Below are 22,082 nucleotides of genomic sequence, written 5' to 3' on the forward strand. Positions count from 1 at the left end.
TTGGCAGCGTGATGGGCAAATGGATGGCTGCAGGGGGACAGGGACATATACTTGACAAGACTTAGCAGCAGTCAACCTCAGACGTGCTTGGCTGCCAACCTCATCCCCTTGCCTGTGGGCTCTCATGGGCTTTGACTGCAAATCTAACTTCCTTTGCTGTCCAGTACTTTGGATTGGCTTTTGAAGAAATACATGATTTTAGGTACTTTTCCAGAAGTGACCCATTTAAAAGTGTTCTCAGGACAAATCATCCTTTTCAGCTGGTTCCTTCCTGACCAGTCTCTGCATCTATGTGGTTGACCAAGAAGTCCTTCTTTCCCCCCCAGATCCCTCTCACCACACAGGGTCATGAAAGCCTCTAGGCTCCCCAGTGCTTTTGAGGTAACACAGGAGGCCCTGCCTTCGTGACCTGGTCCCCATAGGCCCATCCAGCCTCCTCCCCCCATGCCCCAGCCACACCATGCTCCTTCCCACCTTCCTGACCTCTGCTCCCTAGTGTGGAACACTCTTCTCTATGCTGAAACTATTATCCTTCAAGATTTGGCCCAGGCACATCTCCCCAGGACCCCTGCAAGGTTAAGTGTCTCTCTTCTGTGTCCCCAAAGCCACCTCCACCAGACCTTTTGTCCTCAGTACTTCCTTGCCCTCATCTCCTTCTGCACTACAGGTCCTGGTACGTCGTGTCTGTCTCTGTATCCCTGGCCTTCAGCACACAGCGGGCCTCAGTAAAGGGTGAATGAATTCACTCGGCAATGTCTCCCCCTGAGTAGTGTGTGTGTCAACTCTCACAATGCAAATAACTAAGGGATAATTCATCTCAACCAGCAGCTTTCGTGCTGCGGTCCTTCCAACACGGAAGTCCTAGACGTACTCTGTGTGTTCATAAATCTTTTCTGTGCGACCTTCTTTCTTGTTCAGTGTGAAGGCCGTGGACCAGCTACATCCAGAAGCGCCCAGACTGAAGAAGTCAGGATCTGCAATGTACCCTGGCTCCCAGGTGCTCCTGTGCGCATGTGGGTGCCAGAAGCCCTACTCTATCAGATACCACCTTTCTTCCTGACCAAGGCCTGATTTGTGGAATGGCAGAAACACTGAGACCATCTGATGTACCTAGGGAAATAGTCAAGCCCAAAGAGCAGAGAAAAAGTGGCTTGTTATGCGGCTGCATCTTTTTTTCTCTCCATATGAAATAGGGCAGCTTATTGTGAAGGTGAAGGGACCAGGAATTGGGCCCGTGAGAGGAGGTCTAGGAACTGACAGTGCTGGTTGAACTGGTGCGGGGCGAGGGGTGGCTGACCACCCTGGGCTTGTGCTCAGCGATGACGGGGGCAAGGAGAGAGGGGGTCCTGCGGGGGCTGGAGTCTGGAAACTTGGTCTGGCACATGAACAATTCAGAATGGCTGCACATCTGGGCAAGAAATGGGGAAGGGCCACCAGGGAAGTCTGCCGTGACTCTCTCCAGAGGGCAACTGTTTTGCATAAAGGGACTTGAAATACTGAACTCTGCTTCTCTACTGGCAGGAGCAGGTAACAGACACAAAATCTGACTTGCGATAATAAAAGGAAAAATACACTAAATAAGTGTTATGAAGACAATGTTTTCATCTTGCAACATAGAAAAAGATGGGCTAAGAGATTATAAAGAACAACGAAAGAAGGCATAAAGAGGGGATGTGTTTCTCCACATAATGTAACAACTAAACAAACAAACAAAACCCAAATCAGCAACCAAATTACAAATGATCCTCTAAGACACATTCTGTGGCCCCTGGAAGGAGGGGTCCACAGGAGCAGCTCCCACTGGGTCCATTGCCACTATCATCCCTATGGCCTCTGAGGGCACTATATCCTCTGTTCGCTCTGATCCATGAACAGATGTGGATTCTTCCCAAAGTCCTCAGTGCCCACATAGGCCCAGCCTTGGGCACGTGTAATGGCTTGGCAAGAGGGAAACAGACACCAAGAAGACTGCAAAAGTCTGGCATGAGAGGCAGGGCACAAGCCAGCCTTTAGGCTTCTGTAGGCTACTGCAGGGGCACCTTTTTTCCTGCTTCTTAATAGAATCTTCTACCTCCATGAGTAAGGGCTACTATAGGGATACATGAGGTCTCCAAGCTCGGGACAAAACATGGAGATTTGGTTCTTTATTCCACTCGCACAGGTCTAGTTGGTCCTTGGAGGACCAACTTCTTCTCTGGGCAGCTGAGAATGGGAGTGGCACTCCCTTGGGTAAAGCTCCACCTACCCCCATAGAGTGAGCTGACCCCTACTACCTATTCAGAATCTCAGAAGAGAATCTCAGAATCCCAGCAGAGAGGATAGAACTCATACTGTTTCTGGGAAGACAAGACACAGCCATAGAAAAAAGATGGAGAACGGAAAACCATAGCCCGAGCAGACAATGTCTTGGTCAAGGTGTATAAGGCAGGTGGCAGAAGAGTCAGGGTCTGCGATGTCCTTGTGCACAGCTGGGTAGGGCCAGCAGCATGCTGGGAAGCTGCAGCCCCACACTCCTGGAAGGGGTTGTTGTGATGGAAAACTGGGGCCATGTCCTGGGGCACCGCGGGAGTCTGAGAGCAGTCCCTCATTGGCCTGGGAAGGAAGGGAAGGCTCCAGCTGTGAGCAGGGTCCCTTACTCCTTCAGGACAGCTTCTGGGAGAAGCTGATGGTGCTGACTGGGAGTGCTCCTGGGAGACAGGAGGTTCCTGAGCATGATGGATTGCTTTCACTGGGCTGCAGCCCGCTCCTGCCTGGAGGGAAATGACTAAAAACAGGTACAAGAATTTGAACTGCCAAACTGTGTTTGCTTGGTGACTCTTGTTGTTTGTGGGAAATCAGCTTAGGGAAGAGCCTCTGTTCTCCTGGGTAATCACCCCTGGCACATACCTGCAGACCTCTCACTCACGGCTGGCTCTGAGGGGCTTGGGTTCATTGCAGCTCCTGACCCCGGCATTCAAAACCTTGACTGCCAGCCATACCCTACCCCTGACCTCTCCAATCTTGCTTCCCACCTCCCCACAGTCCCAACCACCTATGCAAGCCAGATTGGCTTCCTTACACTATTCACTGGTGCCCTGAAAGGCCTCCCCTCTCTGTGCTCCTCTCCCATTCTATACAGGGCTGGCTTCACCCCACACCCACTTTAAGAAGAGCCAGCCCTTTCCCCTAGGGACCTGACAACCCCTCAAGTGAGGGGCAGCCTGCTTACCCCGTGGTTAAAAAAAGAAAACCTGTAAACATTGGCTTACTCCAGTTTGCTCTGCAAAGCTGGGAGAGGGGAGTAGACTGGTCCCACCACTAGGGGCCAGTGGTGGTAGGTATACTCTTCACTGGAGAAAGGGCTATCCAGCTACAAGGCAGCAGCCCTGACCTGGCGTAGAAGAGAGGATCGGCCCCAAGGTGGGTCAGCTGGAGGTGAGGGCTGCCCAAGTGGAGGAATAAAGTGGACCAGCCTTCCGGAAGGAGAGAAGATTGCTCTCCAGGTCTGGGGGCTGGGATGGGAGTAGCCGGAAAGAAGTCTGAGCACTGCTAACACACATCGGAGAAGCTGGGTGACCTGCTATGATCTGAGAACCTACTGGGATGACGGCTGGGGAGAGAGACCTAGTGGCTTTTACCGGAGCTAAGCTGGAGGGAGGAGGGACACGGTGCAGAATCCAGTGTCAGCTTCTGCCACCAAAGGCTGGCTAACATGGGCAGAGAAGCCACCGTAAGGTAGTTGAGTCTGAGGTTACACATGCTTAAATGGCTTTGCCGGACACAGTGAAGGGATGCAGGGAGTCGCTGTGTCCCTGTTTCCTTTATTCCACAGAAAGGTACATTTCCGTGTACCATCCATTCATCCGTGCAGCACTGGCCAACCACCTGCCTTGTGCCCGGCCCTGTGCTGAGCACCGGAGACACAGCGAATGGGCGTGACCTCTGCCTCCAGGAGCTCACAGTCTGGCTACAAATAGCATTGGGCACTAGCAGGATAGGTGTCCCACACATTCTGCACACATGGAGCCCAACATTATTAACATGATTTTCTGTGCATACGTTTAACACTGAAGCAAGTACAAACGCTTTTAGGAAATGGCATTTAAATATAGGTACAAAAATGTAATCCCAAATCTGTAGGTGTCTCATTTGTCAAAGACACAAAACATTGGGATCTTTTTCCAGATACCGCTTTGTGTTTTACTCTCCCCACTGAAAATCCCATTATGAGCATGTTCCCTGCTTAGAAAGCTTTTATATTCTTTCCAGGCTTTCTTTTCAAAAGCTAGACTTTCACTGGGTTAGTCCTTATACGTTAAAATAAAACAAGCTGAGTTCTTCTTTACTCAAATAGCTTTTCATTCATTCATTCATTCGATGGCTGTTTCTTGAGCACCTATCATTGGGGTCAGATATGTGCTAAGTCTGAGAAATTCAGTGGTGAACAAGAGAGACAGAATCCTGCCCTCAGGTCCCTTAGGGTTTAGTGAATTATACCAACCAGAGCCCAGGCTCCCTGAGGTTGGTGACACATAGTTTCCCACTCTGGCTTGTTCCTTTTTCTCTGTCTTTTGCTTGATCCAAAATAGGTGGATCTACTTTGTTCTTTCTGTCGCATCTGTCTTACCCGTGACTCCTCTATTGGCATTTCATCTTCTCTACTTTGTTTAAAGGCAAACGACTCTGGCTCTCTCCAGAGGTGGGTTTAATTACCGCCTCCCATTTTTTTCTAGTTGAAAGAGTAAAGGAGATAAAGTTGCACAGGGGAGGAGCCTTTTGAGAGCTGCCTTCTGAGGGGAGTGACCCCAGATGGGTCCTCAGGGGTCCTTGCAGTGTACCATGAGAATGAATTGCTTGACTAATAGGCGCCTGTTCAAAGTCTGACCAGTGACCTCTATGGTATTGTGGCATCAGTCTGTCCGATAGAAATACGGATGATTACCATAGCTAATGACATCCTCTCAAGCGGAATTTAAGAATGAAATATACGGAGAGGAAGAGAAAGAGGGAGAGAAACAGGTAGAATATAACAGGGGCTCTGAAGCTTAAAGACACGTGGAGAAAACAGTAGACAAAAGCCGCAAAGCAGGACTCCAAGAAGTACCCAAAGTTATGAATGAGTGGTACCTGTAGCAGCAACAGCACAGGAAGCAGAAACAGAAGCCAGTGACCAACCAAAATGGTGGCCCAGAGATACGTCCAGCATCCCTGCCCGGCCACTGGAATATTGGTGCCACCACTAGAGGTATTGTTATTCTATAAGCCATCCAATTCTCGGCGAGCTCCATCTATGCACATGGCCTTGCGTTCCTTACTTCCCTTGAGGTCAGTGATAAACCTCTGTCATCTAAGGGTAACCTGAACCTTTGCTCCATCTTTGCATACCCAAACAGCTAAACTGGGGCAAAAATCCACCTATATCTAAGGCCATTGTTTCTCCATTCCCGGAGCCAACACTTGAGAAACTCCTTAATCTAGAGGCTAGATTCTGGGACTCCAACCTCTGCTTGTGTACCTACCTTCTGTGCTAGCCCAAAGAACATGACAACCTTCCCCAGGTACTGAGTGATGATTCAAACTTGACACACACTGGCTCAACTCACTCCCTTAGATAAAGCGAATAGGCTTGCTGGCACTTTCTCCCGAACACGGTGGTATAATTACTATCGATTCAAAAGTGTCATGAGATTTTAGAAAGGGTGAGCTGGACAAACAGGGCACACGATATGAGACAAGTTGCCTTGGACATTCTCAACTGTAAAATGAGGATAATAGATCACCCAGGAGTTGTAAGAATAAACAAGCTACTTTATTTCTTGCAGCAGAGTGACTGCATGTAAGAAATTCCTCTAGTTATAGGTTGTATTGGCTTTCAGGATAGGTCTAGCACCTTCTCTGCACCAGGCCAAGCTGCCTCCGCTCAACAGCATCAACAAGAGATGGCCCACCTTGCCAGCCAGGCTTGCAAACTGGCTTCACGTCCACCTGCACCAGCGTGTCCTGAGCGGCGGGCTTCTGTCCACAGTCGTAGGCGGTCACCAGGATCTCGTACTGGCGTTGCTTGTCATAGCTCAGCTTCTCGGTATTTCTGATGTTGCCTGAGGATGCAGGGATATTCAAAATGGTTTGGGATCAAGTTAACCACACTGCCGTTCTTTAAAATCCCTTCTCTACTCCGCTAACCTTCACTGGCATGGAATGACCCCTTTCCTTGCTTGTGCGTTGGTGGCAGATTGCCAGGAACCACTGGCTGGAGCCACCTCAGCTGTGGGAAAGGACTACTAGGAGATTCCAAGCACATATCTGGAACCCAACTGGTGGATTCGTTAGTCATGGGTTGTCAGAAAAGTCCCTCCTAGAGTGTGCCCGTGTGCTTGTGTCCCTGATGATGAAGGGCACCAAGGCTCATCTGCCATGAAATCTCTGGGAAAAAGATGGGATTCAGAAATGTCCTGGCACATATTTTTTAACATCTGGGCTCGTCGCCAGAAATGTTCACTGCCTCTTCTCACATTATTTTGCTACCAAATAGGAAGTAAAATCAATAAGAAAACGTGTGACCTCTCTTCTGAAAGCTACACAGAATAACAGATTCCTTGCCCTGGTGGCAAAGACATTTCTCTTCTCCAAAAGAGACCACACCATTTTTCTGGGCCTTGTGTGTGTTTTTGCTCCTGTGGGTTTGGTATTATAATTCAGAAATAAATATTTGATAATTAATGAGCAAAATTCTAATTGATTATTTTTGCTGAAATACAGTTTTGCTTCTAAGGGATGAATAAAAGCCCAGTGTGCATTGAACACTTCTCATTTTTGGATTCCGAGAGAGTGAAGTCTTCCTTTGTGAAGAAGAATTTCATTCTTGCTTTTTTTTCTGATAGTGGAGCTGACAGCAAATTAGAACTCCAGTGTTATCATTATCCTTTAGCAGAAGTGAAATTAAGAAAATGGAAACTTAGGGGCACCTGGGTGGCTCAGTCGGTTAAGCGTCCGACTTCAGCTCAGGTCATGATCTCACAGTCCGTGAGTTCGAGCCCCACGTCGGGCTCTGTGCTGACAGCTCAGAGCCTGGACCCTGCTTCAGATTCTGTGTGTCTCTCTCTCTGCCCCTCCCCTGCTCATGCTCTGTCTCAAAAATAAATTAAAAAAAAAAGAAAGAAAATGGAAACTTAAAAACAAACCAATGTGCTAATGGCTGACTCAGGTATATTTTTATATTTCATCAAAACTAAGGGAAAAATTCCTAATGAGCTTTCTTCCATTTCAACTGATGTCTATGGCTCATGTGAGTGGAGGCAACAGGGACTACATGACTCAGCCTCTGGGGAATTACGAAAGTCACATGTTTTAAAGATCCGAAGAGCTGGTGCACTCATCACCTAATACCAGTGAAACGGTCCTCAGTACCAGGCCCTGAGCAGGGCTTCTCCTGTGAGAGTCCAGCATCTGAGACACTGGACCAAGAACTAGGATCTTTTATTCCACCGTCAGCTCCAGACCGTTTCTAAAAATGTACCCGCAGCCACTGATTTGAAGTAAAATTTAGTTTAACAAAGCCGTTCAAAAATCTCTGAATAAAAATGGGTTTGATATATTTTTGGCCTCGTGCCTGGTGTTCAGAATCCCTCTCACTACCCCCCCCCCCCCACCTTTTGGCTTCAGTCTCAGCTCAGGGCCCCCCAGGACTGGGGCGGCTAGGTGTTGGGTTGGTGATGTTCCCTGTGGGCTCTGTTAGCAAACTAGCTTGTGGTTATAGTGCTCACGGGGGAGGATTTCTTGCAGGTGGAAGCATTGCAAAATAACCGCAAGAACGATGTTGCAGCAGCATCAAATTGAATTTTGAACAAAAAAGTTTTAACCTTCCTTTTCCTTATGGTTAAATGGCTCTCAAAAGATACGCCTCTCGGAAGAGGAAGGCTCAGGGTTTACAAGCCGTGTGACATTAAGCAGACCAAACGCTATTGACCGTGGTAGACAAATAAACACACAGGCGGCAATCCCTGGCCCAGTCTGCGGCAACCGCACATCCTAGCAAGTCCTAATGAAACTGTCTGAGAAACAAATGTATTTTCTCCGCTACCGCCGGCCTCACACATGGGAGAATGGGTTTCAGAGCCCGGAATTTGAAGCCTTAGGTCAAAAATGAGTGTATAATGTGGTGACCAATTGTGTTGGGGAGGGTCCTATGTGGATAAGACACATACTTAAAAACTTTTGGAAGCTCAAAAAGTCACTCATTTTGCTTCTGTTACAATTGTATTCTTCTTTCCATATTTGAATGATTTCTCCCAGCAGTGCCTAAGAAGGAGACCTGAGTTCCTAGCTAGCCCAGGTGACTAGGGGTTCCTGGGCCCATTTCTCTGCTCCAAATGAACCTGGGGAAGCTAATTCTCAAAGAACAGTTAGTATGTACCATGCATATTAGTGAAGGTGTTCTTTTTTTTTCAAACTGAGGCTGGTGGAGGTGCCAGGAGCCAAGCACACTGGCCTGCAGCCTCCTTTCAGTGGAATTTAAATCACAATAGCCCCTGGGGCGCCTGGGTGGCTCAGTCAGTTAAGCATCTCACTTTGGCTCAGGTCATGATCTCAAGGTTCATGGGTTCCAGCCCTGCATCAGGCTCTGTGTGGACAGCTGAGAGCCTGCAGCCTGCTTTGGATTCTGTGTCTCCCTCTCTCTCTGCCCCTCCCCTGCTCATCCTCTCTCTGTCTCTTTCCCCAAAATAAGCAAATAAACATTTAAAAAATCGGAATGACCCTTTTGGAAAGTTATACAGGCCAGTCACTTTGCAATTGTTCATACCTTTGGGGCATGCAATTCCACATCTAAGAAATTGATTCCGGGAAAATGATAAAAATTACACATACAGGTGCAAATATGTTCATCTAAGCATTATTTCCCACAGTGAAAAATAATAAACTGGATGTCTGATAGTAAGGCAAGAGCTAGGTAAAAGAGTCTGTGCACCAGATAGAATGTTTTTAGCACTGAACGTGGTAATTATGAAGCATTTTTAAGGGTGGAAAAAATCCATACTATCGAATGTTAAGTGAACACAGCAGGGTAAAGAAAAACAAGGCGAGTGTAACCTTACTTTTGCTAGAAAAAACCCCACACAAAAAGTACTGGTAGAACATCAATAATGGCTATCTTTAGTGGGATTACAGGTGATTTATTTCCTTCTTGTACTTTTCTATGCTTTCCGAATTTCCTGCACAAGGGGCAAGGGTGACTTTTCTATTCAGATGGAAAAGAAATGTTTGCATTTACTTTCAAATAAGCCAACTGTAGGGCACACTTGGCCCAGAGGAGGCGGAGTCTCCTGACTCACCAGGGCAGCCCTGTTGCCCAGGAGAGGCTGCCTGGGGACCGACCACGGAACTGCTGGAAAAGGAGAAAAGTCTGCCAAGTGGTGTCGTGTCGTGGAGACCCCTGCTTCTCCTTCTGGCCATTCCCAAGTGTGGCTGAGAGCGTGGTTTGTGCAGACACGCTGGCGAGCCCCCTCTTGGCAATGCACCCAGCCTCTCACATGGGCATGGCATTGGGCACGGGATTTAATTCCCATTTTACCGGGGAGGATCTGAGGCAAGGGTTAAGTAACTTATCAAAGATCTCTCTCTCTGTCTCTCTCTGTCTCTCTCTGTCTCTCTCTGTCTCTCTCCCCCCCCCCCCCCACACACACACACTCACACATGTAATGGATGTAGGACTAAGATGCAACTTTGTAGTTTTGAACTTAAATACCATAGCCAAGCATTCCTGTCAAATATCACTGAGGAGTGTGATCACATGACTGGTGGAAAGGCAGAGAGGCCCATGCTCAGGTGATCTGGGCTCCAGTCCCAACTCTGCCACCGGGGTCACAGGTGCTGTTATGCAAGCTCTTAATACTTTAGGACTCAGTTTTTCCATCTGTTCAACGGAAATAAGGATTTGGTCCCTACTGACCTCAAAGAGACCAACCAAGTGCCAGGAGATGGGAAACAAGAAGCCATCGGAAGTGGATCCAGAACTTCCTAAGAGGGAGTGGTGACTCAGTTACCTGCTTATAATTTCAGCCTGGAAATCTATGGGGTGTGGGGGTGGGGTGGGTAGTGAAGAAGCTTTATGTCCCAACCACCCAGGTAAACATCTAATAATCATGGCACCATGAATGGAGCATTCCCTAGGTGCCAGGTACCCTGTGAACATCACCCCTAGGGCACAGCCTCCCTGAGGCCTCACAACCCCACAAGGGGGCAGGGATGGTTCCCGCCATGATTTCATGGGGAAGGAATTCAAGGTGGGGAGGCCAAAGACCTCTAGTAGAAAAAGGCTGAGTTTTGGGTTAAGACAGCCCAGGCTGAATCCATGGAATGTCTTCGATCTTCGCTGCTGCCCCGTTCCCCTTCCTTCACCAACAAGCAAAGAGCTTGGCAAGTTGGAGGAGCCAGGACCCATCTACCTGCCGTCATGCGGTTTCAATGAGTGGACCCTGAACTCAGCAGTACTTTCTCTGATGTTCATACAAAGAACTCCTTCAAGGAGACGGGAAGGTCGCTGGGAGAAATGATGGATAAGGGCCAATTGGGAAACTCATTAGAATGGGGAGCTGCCGCTTCTGTGTCTGTCCCTGGGTCCTGCCTTCATTACTTGGAGAACCGCTTTTGTAAACCTCGCTGTCGGGGGCCCACACTCCCTGGGAGTGCCCACTCTCCTCTTCATCTTCTGTTGTAAACCAACGTTGGAGGCAGAGGCTTGGCAAAAGACCATTACTCACTTTTAATGAGACAGCTAGGGAAATAAATTGGCATATGTTAGCGAAATGGCTCATCAAGGTGAGTAATTATCTTCATGACTGGGGCAGTTTACCCTCAGATGAAAGGATTTGCATCTCCACTCTCATTGGGCTGTGGCTTTCCAGAACTAAGGAAGGAAGTCAAGTGGAGCCTGACCACTCATCACAGATATCTCCGCTTGTCTGGTCACGCTCTTCACCAAGGACTCATCGCCCCCCAAGTTCCAAAGCTTTTGTGGACAGAGACCACGCAGCTGATCATAGGGGAACAGAAAAATACAAACCAATTGTTGTATATTTCATAGGGTGGTGTGTGCATGTGCGTGTATTTGATGTGTGTGAGACATACATCTGTGTGGTAGGGACAAGCCAGCCGCCTCACAGGGCTTGTAGGAAAAGCCATCAGGAAATAGTTCTGACAGACCCTACTAATTGAAATTACCTACTTCTTAGTCCTGAACCAATCTTTAACTCAAGTCCAGTATTTTCTCTTTTACTTTCTTGTGCACTGAGGCACTGATCTTGTGTTCCACACAGTGAGCATCTTGCAATGTGCTGGTTTCTAACATTCCCACGTGGTTTATCATTTTATAAGGAAACTGCCTTATCTTTGTCTGTTATAAGAATGCTGATTTCATCTCCCAAGGCAGATCACAAACCACTGGAGATCAGGGATGAGGGTGTCTTGTTGGCTCCCATCCGCTGTGGAACCTGCTGCAGTTCTCAGGATGCAGAAGACCAGGTCCCAGGACATGTTTCTCCCCCATCTCAATGTCAAGGAGCACGGGAAGCACTGAATACTGGCAAGCAGGTCACTGATGGTACTTCCCTCTAGGTGTCGGCTACCGGGAGGCTCACAGTTAATCCACTGCCTAATTCTGGCTCACGGCATGCTTTATGCACCAATCTCACCCTTGGTGCCACCTGACTTTCTAGTTTTCATTTCGACTTTCTTTCCATTGGATGGTAAGCTCCACTGGATGGCAGGCCCGAGTCGGTTTTGAGTTCGACTCCCACTTCATTCCCAGTTCCCAGCTCTATGCCTGGCACTCAGGAAATAATTCACAGGGTAGAGGAACTTCAGGTTTTGTAACTTTTGCATCTTTGTGCAGTACTCTATGATCCTATTCGAAACAGAGTGGGGATAATATACCTATAAGCACACACTCATGCTATCAAATAATACACTTGGCAAATAATTATCATCTGATTAACATGGAGTTATTGAAAATTGCATTTAATGTGGGCGGAGTTGACTGGGCCTCTGGCTGAGGTGTTTACACTACAAGTGTTTTGCGAATGGTGATGGGGAAATGCACAAAGGGCTTTATAGGACTGTTTTCAGTTCGGTAAATTCAGTTTGGGATTGGGGTGTGGTGGGAGGTTTCATCCTTTCATTGTTGTCACTATAGTAGAAATTCTCAAAGGACATTGGCAAGAATATAAAAGATTCTTAAATGAATCTAAGCTCAGAAGGTGTTTCCAAAAATCTCCATCTTCTCTTTTAGCATTTTTTTCTTTTTTCCTGGGAACAGGAAGCAGACGGCTGGGGCGGGGGGTAGTGCCACAACTTATGGTGCAGGAAAGGGACTCAGGTATGGCTGAGTTGACGGCATGGAAAATTCTACCAGAAAGCCATCCTGTCTTAAATATCCAGATGTGTGGCATTATGAGTTCTAGGGGCTGTACTCACTGAGCAGGTTTCTGAGGTATCTGGGGGGTATCTTCGACCTGGTTGTGCTAATAATCTAAGGACATCCACTCTAGTGCAGGGCTGAGTTCTGGGTTACAGAGCCTAGGTCACGGACGGCAAGGGAGTCATTACCTGCCATGGATGTTCAGAGCCCTCACTTGGCCTTCAGAGAGAGGGTGGTGGACTTGTTTCCCTGCCCTTCCCCCCAGGGGGGCCCTCTCAGGACACTCACCATTTCTGTCAATGGCAAAAGGCACGTCAGTTGTGACGATCTCATAGTTGCAAATCTGGCTGTACTGAGGGGAGCAGTCCTCGTCCACGGCCTCCACCTGTAGGATGCTGTCATAGATCTTGCCCTCTGTCACCACCGCCTTGTAGGCTGGCTCTTTGAAGGTGGGAGCAAACTCATTGACGTCCTTCACCTGGATATGGACCACGGCCCTGGGACCACACACCAGAAGGAAGAGATGGCAGTAAAGGGAGAATGACACTGCCCTCCCATACCTCCCGTGGGCACTGACTCTGGTCGGTCCCAGGGCCGAAGGAGCAGAGAAACCATAGCCAGTCAGGATGGTTGTTGTCTGAGTGTTCTGTCCACCCTCCCACAGGAGACGCTTCTGTCAATGCCCTGCTTTGGAGATGAATCCGCCCCTTCTCTGGCCTTCCCTGTTACCCAGCTTTAAGCAATGATTCCTTCTAGACGGCCTCCCCTTTCCTTTATCTATTCCTCTTCCTCTGTTCATTCACTCTTCCTTTCAGAAAGAATTTAACCACTCTCTGAGTTAGGTTCAGAATCAAACTCCAAATGGGAGAGAGCTACAACCCAAACTAAAAAGTGCCAGGACAGAGATATGCGTGTGGCATGGCAGAAACCCAGAACAAGGTCCCAACCAGCTCCGCAGGGATGGGCTGGCTCAGGGAAGGCTTCCCGGAAGAAGTGACACTTGAACACAGTCCTGATGGCAGAAGGGGAATATTTTCAAGGGAGGCACAGGGGCAGAGTATTGCAGGTGGAGGACTCCGCCTGTGCTGATGCCTGCAGGGGCCCGGGGAGCTGGCGGAAGAGCCATGGTATGACCGCTGGGTATACAGACCTGAAGAGCAGGGTGTGGTCCCGAAGGGTGGGAGGGAAGTGGGGTGGGGGGTAGGGGTGCAGGGATCCCTCTCCGGCCACTCACTTGTGCGACTTCTTCCAGGCCGTCTCCCGGGGCCCTGCACCACAGTCGTAGGCCTGGATGATGAACGTGTACTCTTTCTGTAGCTCACAGTCGATGGGACTCTTGGCACGCAGCCGGCCCTCTCCCGACGTCTTGTTGAGCACCACGGCCTCAAAGGGCAGCTCCTGGCCGTGGATCTTGAACGCGCAAATTTCCCCTGCAGAAGGATGGAAGACAGTGAATGGGGATCCTGAGAATTGCCAGACGGAAGACAGAGCTTCTCTTGGGCCAGATTTGCAAACCCAAAACCTCCAGGCCATTTCCTCCACACAAAGAATTGTCACACTGGAAAAAGAGGCCTCCAGAGACCCAGATCAACATGCTCATTTCATGGATGGTAAAATTGAAGCGTTTCACACACGGAAATGTCACCCATCAAGTGTATCCGGCAGAAAGGAGGGGAGTCACGGTTGCGGGGGTGGGGGTGGGGGCTGGTGACTGTCCTAGTTTGCTGCTTTCCCGCTTGCCCTCGCCTGGTGTGAGAACAAGGATTTTGCCCACAGCCTAAAGATAAATGGCTGTAGAGGAAGGAGAAAAAGGCCAAAGCTTGCATAATTGTTTGTCCCTTGAACCACCAGCGTGAGCATTGCTGGGGAACTCTGAAAATACAGACTCCCAGGCCTGACCTGGACTCCTGAATCAGATTACAGGCTGTTGTGTGTTTTTTTTTTTTTTTTAAACCAGGTTCCCTGGTGAGGTATTTGTCTGCTCACTAAATGTGAGCAGCTCTGCTCTGTCCTTTCCTCCTGGCTTAAACGCCCCATGGTGCTGCAGCCAGCTTCCCACCCCTCCAGCCTCCATTAAGTCTCTCCACCCACCACTTCCCTGGCGGGAGAGGGGCACCAATCAGGTGCAATTTTCTCTCAAAACAGCAGGCGTGAGTCTGAGTTCCAGAAGCCCCGTGGAGCCTGAAAAGCTAACTTCTTAAAGAGCTGAACATGTTGTGAAATTAATGCATTTCTCCCCCTCAGCTGGGTTAATGTGTATTATAACTATTTCTCTGCATTAAAATTATGAGGCCATGAAAACATCTTCTTTTTCTCAATTGATGGATATTTATTTCTTGAACCCCGACTGCAAGTAAGCCGTGTAGTAAGTGCCTTGTGAAATACTGAAAACTTGAGACACATTCTCTTCCTGACTTGTCAGGGAGACAGTGTGTAGATGTCCAGAAATACCACTCATGGTTCAAGGGAGGGGGGGTGGTAAACATCACACGACACGGGCAGCAAAGAATTCATCTCTAGGCTGCTGGGGGTAAAACACAGACTTGGAACCTCCCACAGACTTGGAGGCTTTGAGTCACGTTCTAGGTTTTCCACTTTGACTCACTGCTGTAGTTGAATTATGATGACTGTGGGTCTCAGTTGTGTCACCTAGAAAATGGCCTGGGAGATGGTGTTGGAGGAGGGCATCTACTCTGATGCGTCCCAACACTGTTGGCACCGGGGTGAGGTGTCTAGTGTGCACAATTTAAGGGGGTCCTCATTCTGGAGGCAATCAGGTGTTTTCTTGCCTCTAGTCCAGGCCCTGGCTAGCTGTTCCAGAGAGGAACAGTCTCCTGATGCTGTGGGGAGAAGGGGTAACATGACTGCATGCCTGCTCTGTACCTAGTGCCGAGCTCCGGATCTCCACCTGGGTGACCTTATTCAATCTTCATAGCAAACCTGGAGGCAGGTGCTTTATGCCGATATGTCAAATTAAGAACAAGGAGGAGGAGGAGTTAGAGGAGGAGAAAGAGGAAGAGGAGGAGGAGGAAGAGAATCAGAATCAGAGAGGTTATTACTTGCTCCAGGTCACAGAGCTGAAGACAGTGTAAACCCCAGGTATGGCTGGCTGACCCCTGAGCCGGGCCCTTTCCCCTCCACCGCACCACTCATAAGCAGCCCCGTAATTTCAAGGGCACTGCACTGAGGATTGCTTCCGGTAGCATTCTATATTCCCATTCAGGTCTCACTCTGGAGAGAAATCCCCCATTTTACATATAGGAAGCATGCCCTGATCTCTTACTAACAATGTTTTCTGAGATGGTCAATCAATACCAATCTTACCTGTAGGCTTTTATTTTTTATTATTTCATCGATCCTCAATTTCATTATGAGCACTCCATTTTCACTACACCCCCTCCTGGCCATTTCTCAGATGTAGGTGTGGAATCATGGACAAGACAGACAGGTTGCAGACTGGGACCCACCAAGAGGGCCGATTCGCACTCTGTCACTGTTGTTCAGGGTCGGGGGTGACACTGTACTGCCTCTTGGACAGGGTTAAACCTGCAGCCCTCAGGGCGGAAGGGTAGGTTTCATCTGGTTCTCGAGTTTAATTTCTGCTTTGAGTTGGCTGTTGTTGAATGCATGAACTTCTGAAGTGCCTGCCTTATGATTCCCAAGATCAAGGCCAACGTGGGAATATTACCAGCGAATGTGCCCAACCTGGCTCTGGGGCAGTCTCTGGAGTGCCCAACCACTGCATGATTATAGGACCAATCAGACCATTTTTCTTTGAAGAGTCGAGTTAAACTGAAAATAAATGAGGTCATTTTCTGTTGGAAACATTTGATCACAACTAAAATGGTTCTCGAGACTCAGAAATCCTTAACAAGAGGGAAGGAGAGGACAGAGGAAAAGGAGACACAGGGGAGGGAGAGACATAGGAAGCTTCGGGGCCACACATTTCATCCAAGTCCAGCTCAGTTCAGTTCAATGGACCAGAACTTTCGGAGAGCCAAGCAAGCACCAGGAACTTGCCTGTGGCACCAGAGACACAAAGGAAAGCACTTGGATCCCTTATAACACAAGGACGGCCAATCCTTGAGCACTCATTACCCAGAGGAGACAGCAAGGAAACAAGGGTATGTGATGCTCACGTATTTCTCACCAGCTCAGTATGAGACAAGATTTAGCCTCTTTCGAACAGAAGCTAGAATTCATGCAGCCCTCATCCCACCTCTTCATCTGATACTTGTGCTCCTGTTGCAAAAACACGCATTCAGTTTTTTATCCATTCATTCACCTTGTAGGTATTGATTAGGGACTACGTGCCCAGCACTGGTGAAACTTGGATGAGCAAAACCAAACCCAGTCCTAGCATATATGCTGCTGGCAGTTCAGTGGGGGGGACAATAAGCAATCCGATGATGACATCCCTAAATAAAGAACAGTGATCATGATGCGTGATTGAAGGAGAGCTCCATGGTACTAAGACAGTTCTGACCTGTCTGCCGGGCAGGGGGCACTACCTAAGGATGTGACAGCTGAGCTGAGATCCCAGGAGGAGAAGGAGGGACATGCCCAGGCCAGGAGGGAGGAAACTGAGTTTCAGGCAGAGGGGCAGATGCCCTGGGGGCCTTTCGGCGGGAAAGGACATCTTGAGGCCACCAGGCCTGCAGGGGCCAGGGTGGCAGGAGCACAGGCACTGGGGCAGGGCCAGCTTCACGGGCATGTGACCTGAGAGCCACATGGCACTCCATGCTTAAGAGGACCCTGAGCTTGGTTTAAACCTCTGTTGTTGCCATCTTGAATTCTTAATCATTTTATCTTTGAACTTGTGTTTTGTACCTGAAGTCTGATGGGACAATGCAGCAAGTCCGGGAGCAGAGGAGACAATGATCCATTGTTCGGTCTGCCCCATTTACTTCTAGCGCTCAGGATACCCAGTGAGCACAGAAACTCAGTGCCCTTACACTGTGTGGGAGTTCAGCGGACGCAGTGTGAAGGTAAGCGTATGGTGTCTAGGACTGAGAAAGCAGGCAGCGGACAATCCCGAGAGGTACCTTTCCTGTTCGAACCAAAATTGATTTGAATGCAGAAGGCAGGCAGGGATGTTTTAAGAAACATGACCAACCAAAGAACTCTGTCTTGTCTTTTCCTACTCATGGTACTTCCCTGTAGTAGTCAAACACTTAGGCTGAAGACGGCAGAGAGGAGGAAAGCTAGGACACCCTGCAGTTCCTTTTGTTTGGGGCTGCCCTTCCTACCAGTAAACCGAGGGTAGAGAGCGTGGATAAAATGTGTGCACATCAAGAAGCAAAATAAACACAGTTGAGCGCCGTTTGTGTTTGTGTGGCATTTACAATGCTCTGGTAAAGAATTGAATACATAGGCATACGTGAGCTATGAAATGTGAATTCTGTAATTTTCGGAGACTCTGCACAGCAGTTAACTGCTCTTATATTTGCATTTGAAACTGGCATTGCATAGTATATAGATGAATGGTAAAATTCATGCCCATAATTTAGCATTCTAATCTGTCTTTACTTACAACGGCGTCGAGTAGCAAATTAAGAGACCACAAATTGAGAGAGGATCTGTAGAAGGAAGGTCCCGGGATGGAGCGTGAAGGCGGAAGGATATTTAAAATTGCGGGCTCGGGTGCTGGGATGTGACTCACTGGGCTGCCTCCATCTTTTGTGAGGTCTACCACTGGAATGTGTTATTACTAATAAAGAACTGCAGTCGGGGAGGGGGGCAATGTGCATAAAGGGTCTGTAATGGTGATGATAAGTGGGGGTGTCCATGTAAACATGTCACTTCTAAAAAGTGGCTTTCTAATATGCTTTCATGGGTAGGAGAGTAGCGCAGTGATGGATACGCACGCCAGCCAGCAGTGGGCGCTGTGGGGAAGTGAGGCTGGCAGCACTAGGCTGCCAGGCCTCTGGGTGTGACCCGCCCTGACTGTGGCCCGAAGACGCTGAACTCGACTTCCCCAAAGGCCCCTTTGAAAGGCCAGGCTGGAAGATGGGCCCCTGTAGGGCTGGGGGGGTGGGGTGGGGTGGGGCATGAGGCTCTCGCCTCTCCGCACCCCTGTCTGCCTCACAGGTACCTTCTCCTCCTGTAGTGCACCCTCGCAACACCTCAGCAGACACTGCTGGAGCTGCTGCTCAAGTCCTCCCGTAAGAGTCTGGGGCAAATGAATGAAATTGATGCATGAATGGGGGAATGAAACAGATTTTTAGAATATATTTTGATCCTAACCTTGAATACCCTTGAACAGCAGGTTGTGTTGATTCCATTTTTCAGATGCGGAAACAGTCTCAGAGAGATCAACTAGTTCACCCAAAGCCACTGTGATAGTAAGGACCAGATCAAGGACGGATTTAGACCCTCTGATTCTAACTCCAGCACCTTCTTTGTTCTTTCTTGTTGCCTATCACTGGGCCAGTGTGACATTCTAGGATACCGGTTCTCCAAGTGCGATCTGTGGGCCCCTGGGATCCCCGATACCCCTTCCGCCGGGTCCACAAAGTCAAAATTAGCTCTCTACTGACATTAATGCATTATTTGACTTTTTCACTATGGTGATAACTTGTACTGATGGTACAAAAGCAACAGTGAACAAACGTGCTGTGCCTTAAGTAGACCTGGCTGAGTTCTTTACCACATAGAGTTGGAGTAAAAAAAGTAAAAAAAAAAAAAAAAAAAAAAAAGCCAATTTCACCTAAGAATGACTTGAGGGGCACCCGAGGGGTTCATTGGGTTAAGCATCTGACTCTTGATTTTGGCTCAGGTCATGATCTGACTTCGTGAGATGGAACCCAGTATCGGGATCTGCACTGACACCACAGAGGAGCCTGCATAGGATTCTCTCTCTCTCTCTCTCTCTCTCTCTCAAAATAATAAACTTTTTTGGAAAAAAACACAATGACTTGAATAATGCAGTAAATATTGATTTAGTTAAATCTCAGTTCTTGAGTACACATCTTTTTAATATTCTGTGGAACAAAATGGAAAGTATACGTAAAGGACCTTGCACAGCAAAGTATGCTCTAAGAAAAGCATTTGTGTGAGTTGAGTGGGAGCTGAACTAGGACCTTTTTTCATGGAATGCCTTTTTGACTTGGAAGAATGATTGTTAGACAAACTATGTTTATTCAAATTGGAGGGTGTGGCGGACATTGTTTTAAAAGTGAGCCTGTCACTCCAAAGAAAAGAACTGGTAGGATTTGTCACCAGTGACAAAATGAGAGCTTTTAATTTGGAAAACTTGTGTCTGCCACATTAAGTTTTAACCATTTACCAATATATTAATATTTTTCTGATGAGATGGTTAGTGGTATTAATGAGGGTGACTGTGTGATATTGTAGAATGAAATACATCGGGTTTTGAAAGATCTACTTGCCAGTGAATCACTGTCTTCCAAACGATCAGTGTGTAGTATTGCACAGTCGTGTTATGGGTAAAACAGCCATTCAAAGAGCGAGTGCAGGGGTGCCCGGGTGGCTCAGTCGGTTAAGCGTCTGACTTCAGCTCAGGTCACCATCTCTCGGTCCGTGAGTTTGAGCCTCGCGTCAGGCTCTGGGCTGATGGCTCAGAGCCTGGAGCCTGCTTCCGATTCTGTGTCTCCCTCTCTCTCTGCCCCTCCCCCGTTCATGCTCTGTCTCTCTCTGTCTCAAAAATAAACGTTGAAAAAAAAAATTTAAAAAGAGCGAGTGCATTTTAATGTAGTGGTCAGTATACGGTAAGTTCCTTGATGCGATTTCAGATTCCTTATTATAACGAACCTTTAAGAAACTATTACTTATGAAGTTCTGGTGTTGTATCCGAGAAGAATATCTACAATTATCCGAAAAGATTTTTAAAATTTCCTCCCTTTTCCAGCTACATACCTGGGCGAGGCTATATTTTTTTCTGCTTGCATACTTCACCTAAACAAATGTATTTCAGCAGACTGAAGGCAAGTGCAGATACGAGGATCTCGCTGTCTTCCAGTAGGCTACACATTGAAGAGATTGCAAAAAATGTAAACAACAATACCACTCTTCTCACTAACTTATTTTGTTTTGGAAAATATAGTCAAACTATGTTATTTATGTTAACATGTAATGAATTTATTATTGTTATTTTTAAGTGAATTAATAGATAAGGACTTGGAAGTTTCTCAGTTTTAATTTCTTATATAGTAAATATTAATAGACACAAACCCACAAGACAAAAGCTGTTGGGGGTCCTTAATATTGTTTAAGAGTGTAAAGGGGTCCCGAGACCAGAAAGCTTGAGAATTACCATTCTTATAATTTACCAACTACGCTTTCCACCCAGATCATGATTCCATATCCCATTCCTGATGCTTAAAAACACAACCTGTCACCTCTCAGAGAACTCAGAATCTCAGAGCAACACAACGTGCTTTGTATCTTGCAATCGAAGGTTTTGTAGAGGGTGCAGCTAGGCAGAACTTGATGGCTCTTGGAGCCAAAGACGCTGGACTCGAACCCTACCTGTCTGGTTAACCACCTGTGTGACCCTGAGCAAGTCACCGACCTCTCTGTGCCTGTTTCTTCATCTATAAAATGAGACGATATTAGTAATAGTCACCTCAGCAATTTTGGTTGTTGGGTGGATTAAATGAGTTAATACATACAAAACACTTAATAGTGCCTGATATGAAGTTAAGTACTATATACGTGTTAACCCTTATCACTGCCATTATACTGAAGAAAAATCACACACTTCTGGCAAATTCCCTGTTCATGTTTGAGAGCTGAAGGGGCTGAATGTGGAGATCATTTCATCAGCAGAAATATTTTGAATCATTCAAGAACAGTCTGGTCCTTGAAATACCTGGCACCTGTCAGCCACAGCTTACACACACCTGCTTTCCTGAACATCCCTGGTCAATGACTATATCCTGTGTCCCCAAAGTCTCATCCAGGCCCTGTACTGCTTCACGGGGAGAGTTTGTGAGGTAGGTTGGCTTTGTCTGTCTGATTTTGCTTGTCTCGGTGGCTGGAGGTTGTTAATGGCCTTTATTGTGCAAGAGTCAAAGGTGCTAAATAGTCAGCTCTGAGAACCATGTTACCCAAAATGGCTATGGTGCCCCCCTTGAGAAACACTGTACCCCAAGCATGTAGCCAGTCTTCTGTTGGAGCTAACGCCAGCTCAGTTTCATGGCCCCAGACCTGTGGAAAATGATAGAGCTTGTAAAGGCTTCTTCTCCAGAGTGGTGAGGTGCCTCCAGATGGGGATGATGCCACCTCCTTTCCACGGCAGGCTGTGGCCTCCAGCAGGCACGCTCGGCAAGCAGTGAACCCTGACCACGCTGCCAGAGGGCTGGGAGGGTGTGCTTTTGAAAGTGTACCCTACACCTCTAGCTGGAGCCATCTGCAGTGACTTTAAGTATAATAAAATGGGAAAGGACAAATGCCAATCACATCAAGAGGCCATCACGTCCAGAATATCCGATCAGGGCTGAATTCAGAGATAAATCTATACTTTAAAAAAGAAAGGGTTGATTTTAAGCCCTCTTGCTCCAGATGAAAACTTAAAATATCCCCAAGTAGAAAGTTAAAGGGGAAGGTTCAATGGATCGTCACTTCTGCTGGTCCTTCGTGCGTCTGGGTGGTGGGAAGATGGCCTTGTTTGGGGTCCCCGGCTCTGTTCTTCTCAGCTGTGTGACCTTGGCTGGTTCCTAAATCCCTC

General features: G+C 47.8%; 1 protein-coding gene and 1 long non-coding RNA gene across 3 annotated transcripts in view; one reads left to right on the forward strand and one right to left on the reverse strand.

Annotated features, from left to right (window-relative positions):
- Positions 1-22,082, reverse strand: part of CLSTN2 (calsyntenin 2) — a 398,662-nt gene that overhangs the window by 124,905 nt on the left and 251,675 nt on the right. For both annotated transcript variants that reach the window (XM_042998727.1, XM_042998728.1), the window contains 3 exons: positions 13,626-13,821; positions 12,680-12,888; positions 5,928-6,077 (listed from right to left, as the gene is read on the reverse strand). In XM_042998727.1, the coding sequence (XP_042854661.1) occupies positions 5,928-6,077; positions 12,680-12,888; positions 13,626-13,821 (555 nt within the window). The remainder of the gene's footprint in view (positions 1-5,927; positions 6,078-12,679; positions 12,889-13,625; positions 13,822-22,082) is intronic.
- Positions 17,342-19,252, forward strand: LOC122241985. The gene is made up of 4 exons (XR_006222114.1): positions 17,342-17,379; positions 18,501-18,555; positions 18,683-18,735; positions 19,170-19,252. It is a non-coding gene; the product is annotated as an uncharacterized LOC122241985 (long non-coding RNA).

The sequence above is a fragment of the Panthera tigris genome, chromosome C2 (genome assembly GCF_018350195.1).
Source record: "Panthera tigris isolate Pti1 chromosome C2, P.tigris_Pti1_mat1.1, whole genome shotgun sequence".
Lineage (NCBI taxonomy): Eukaryota > Metazoa > Chordata > Mammalia > Carnivora > Felidae > Panthera > Panthera tigris.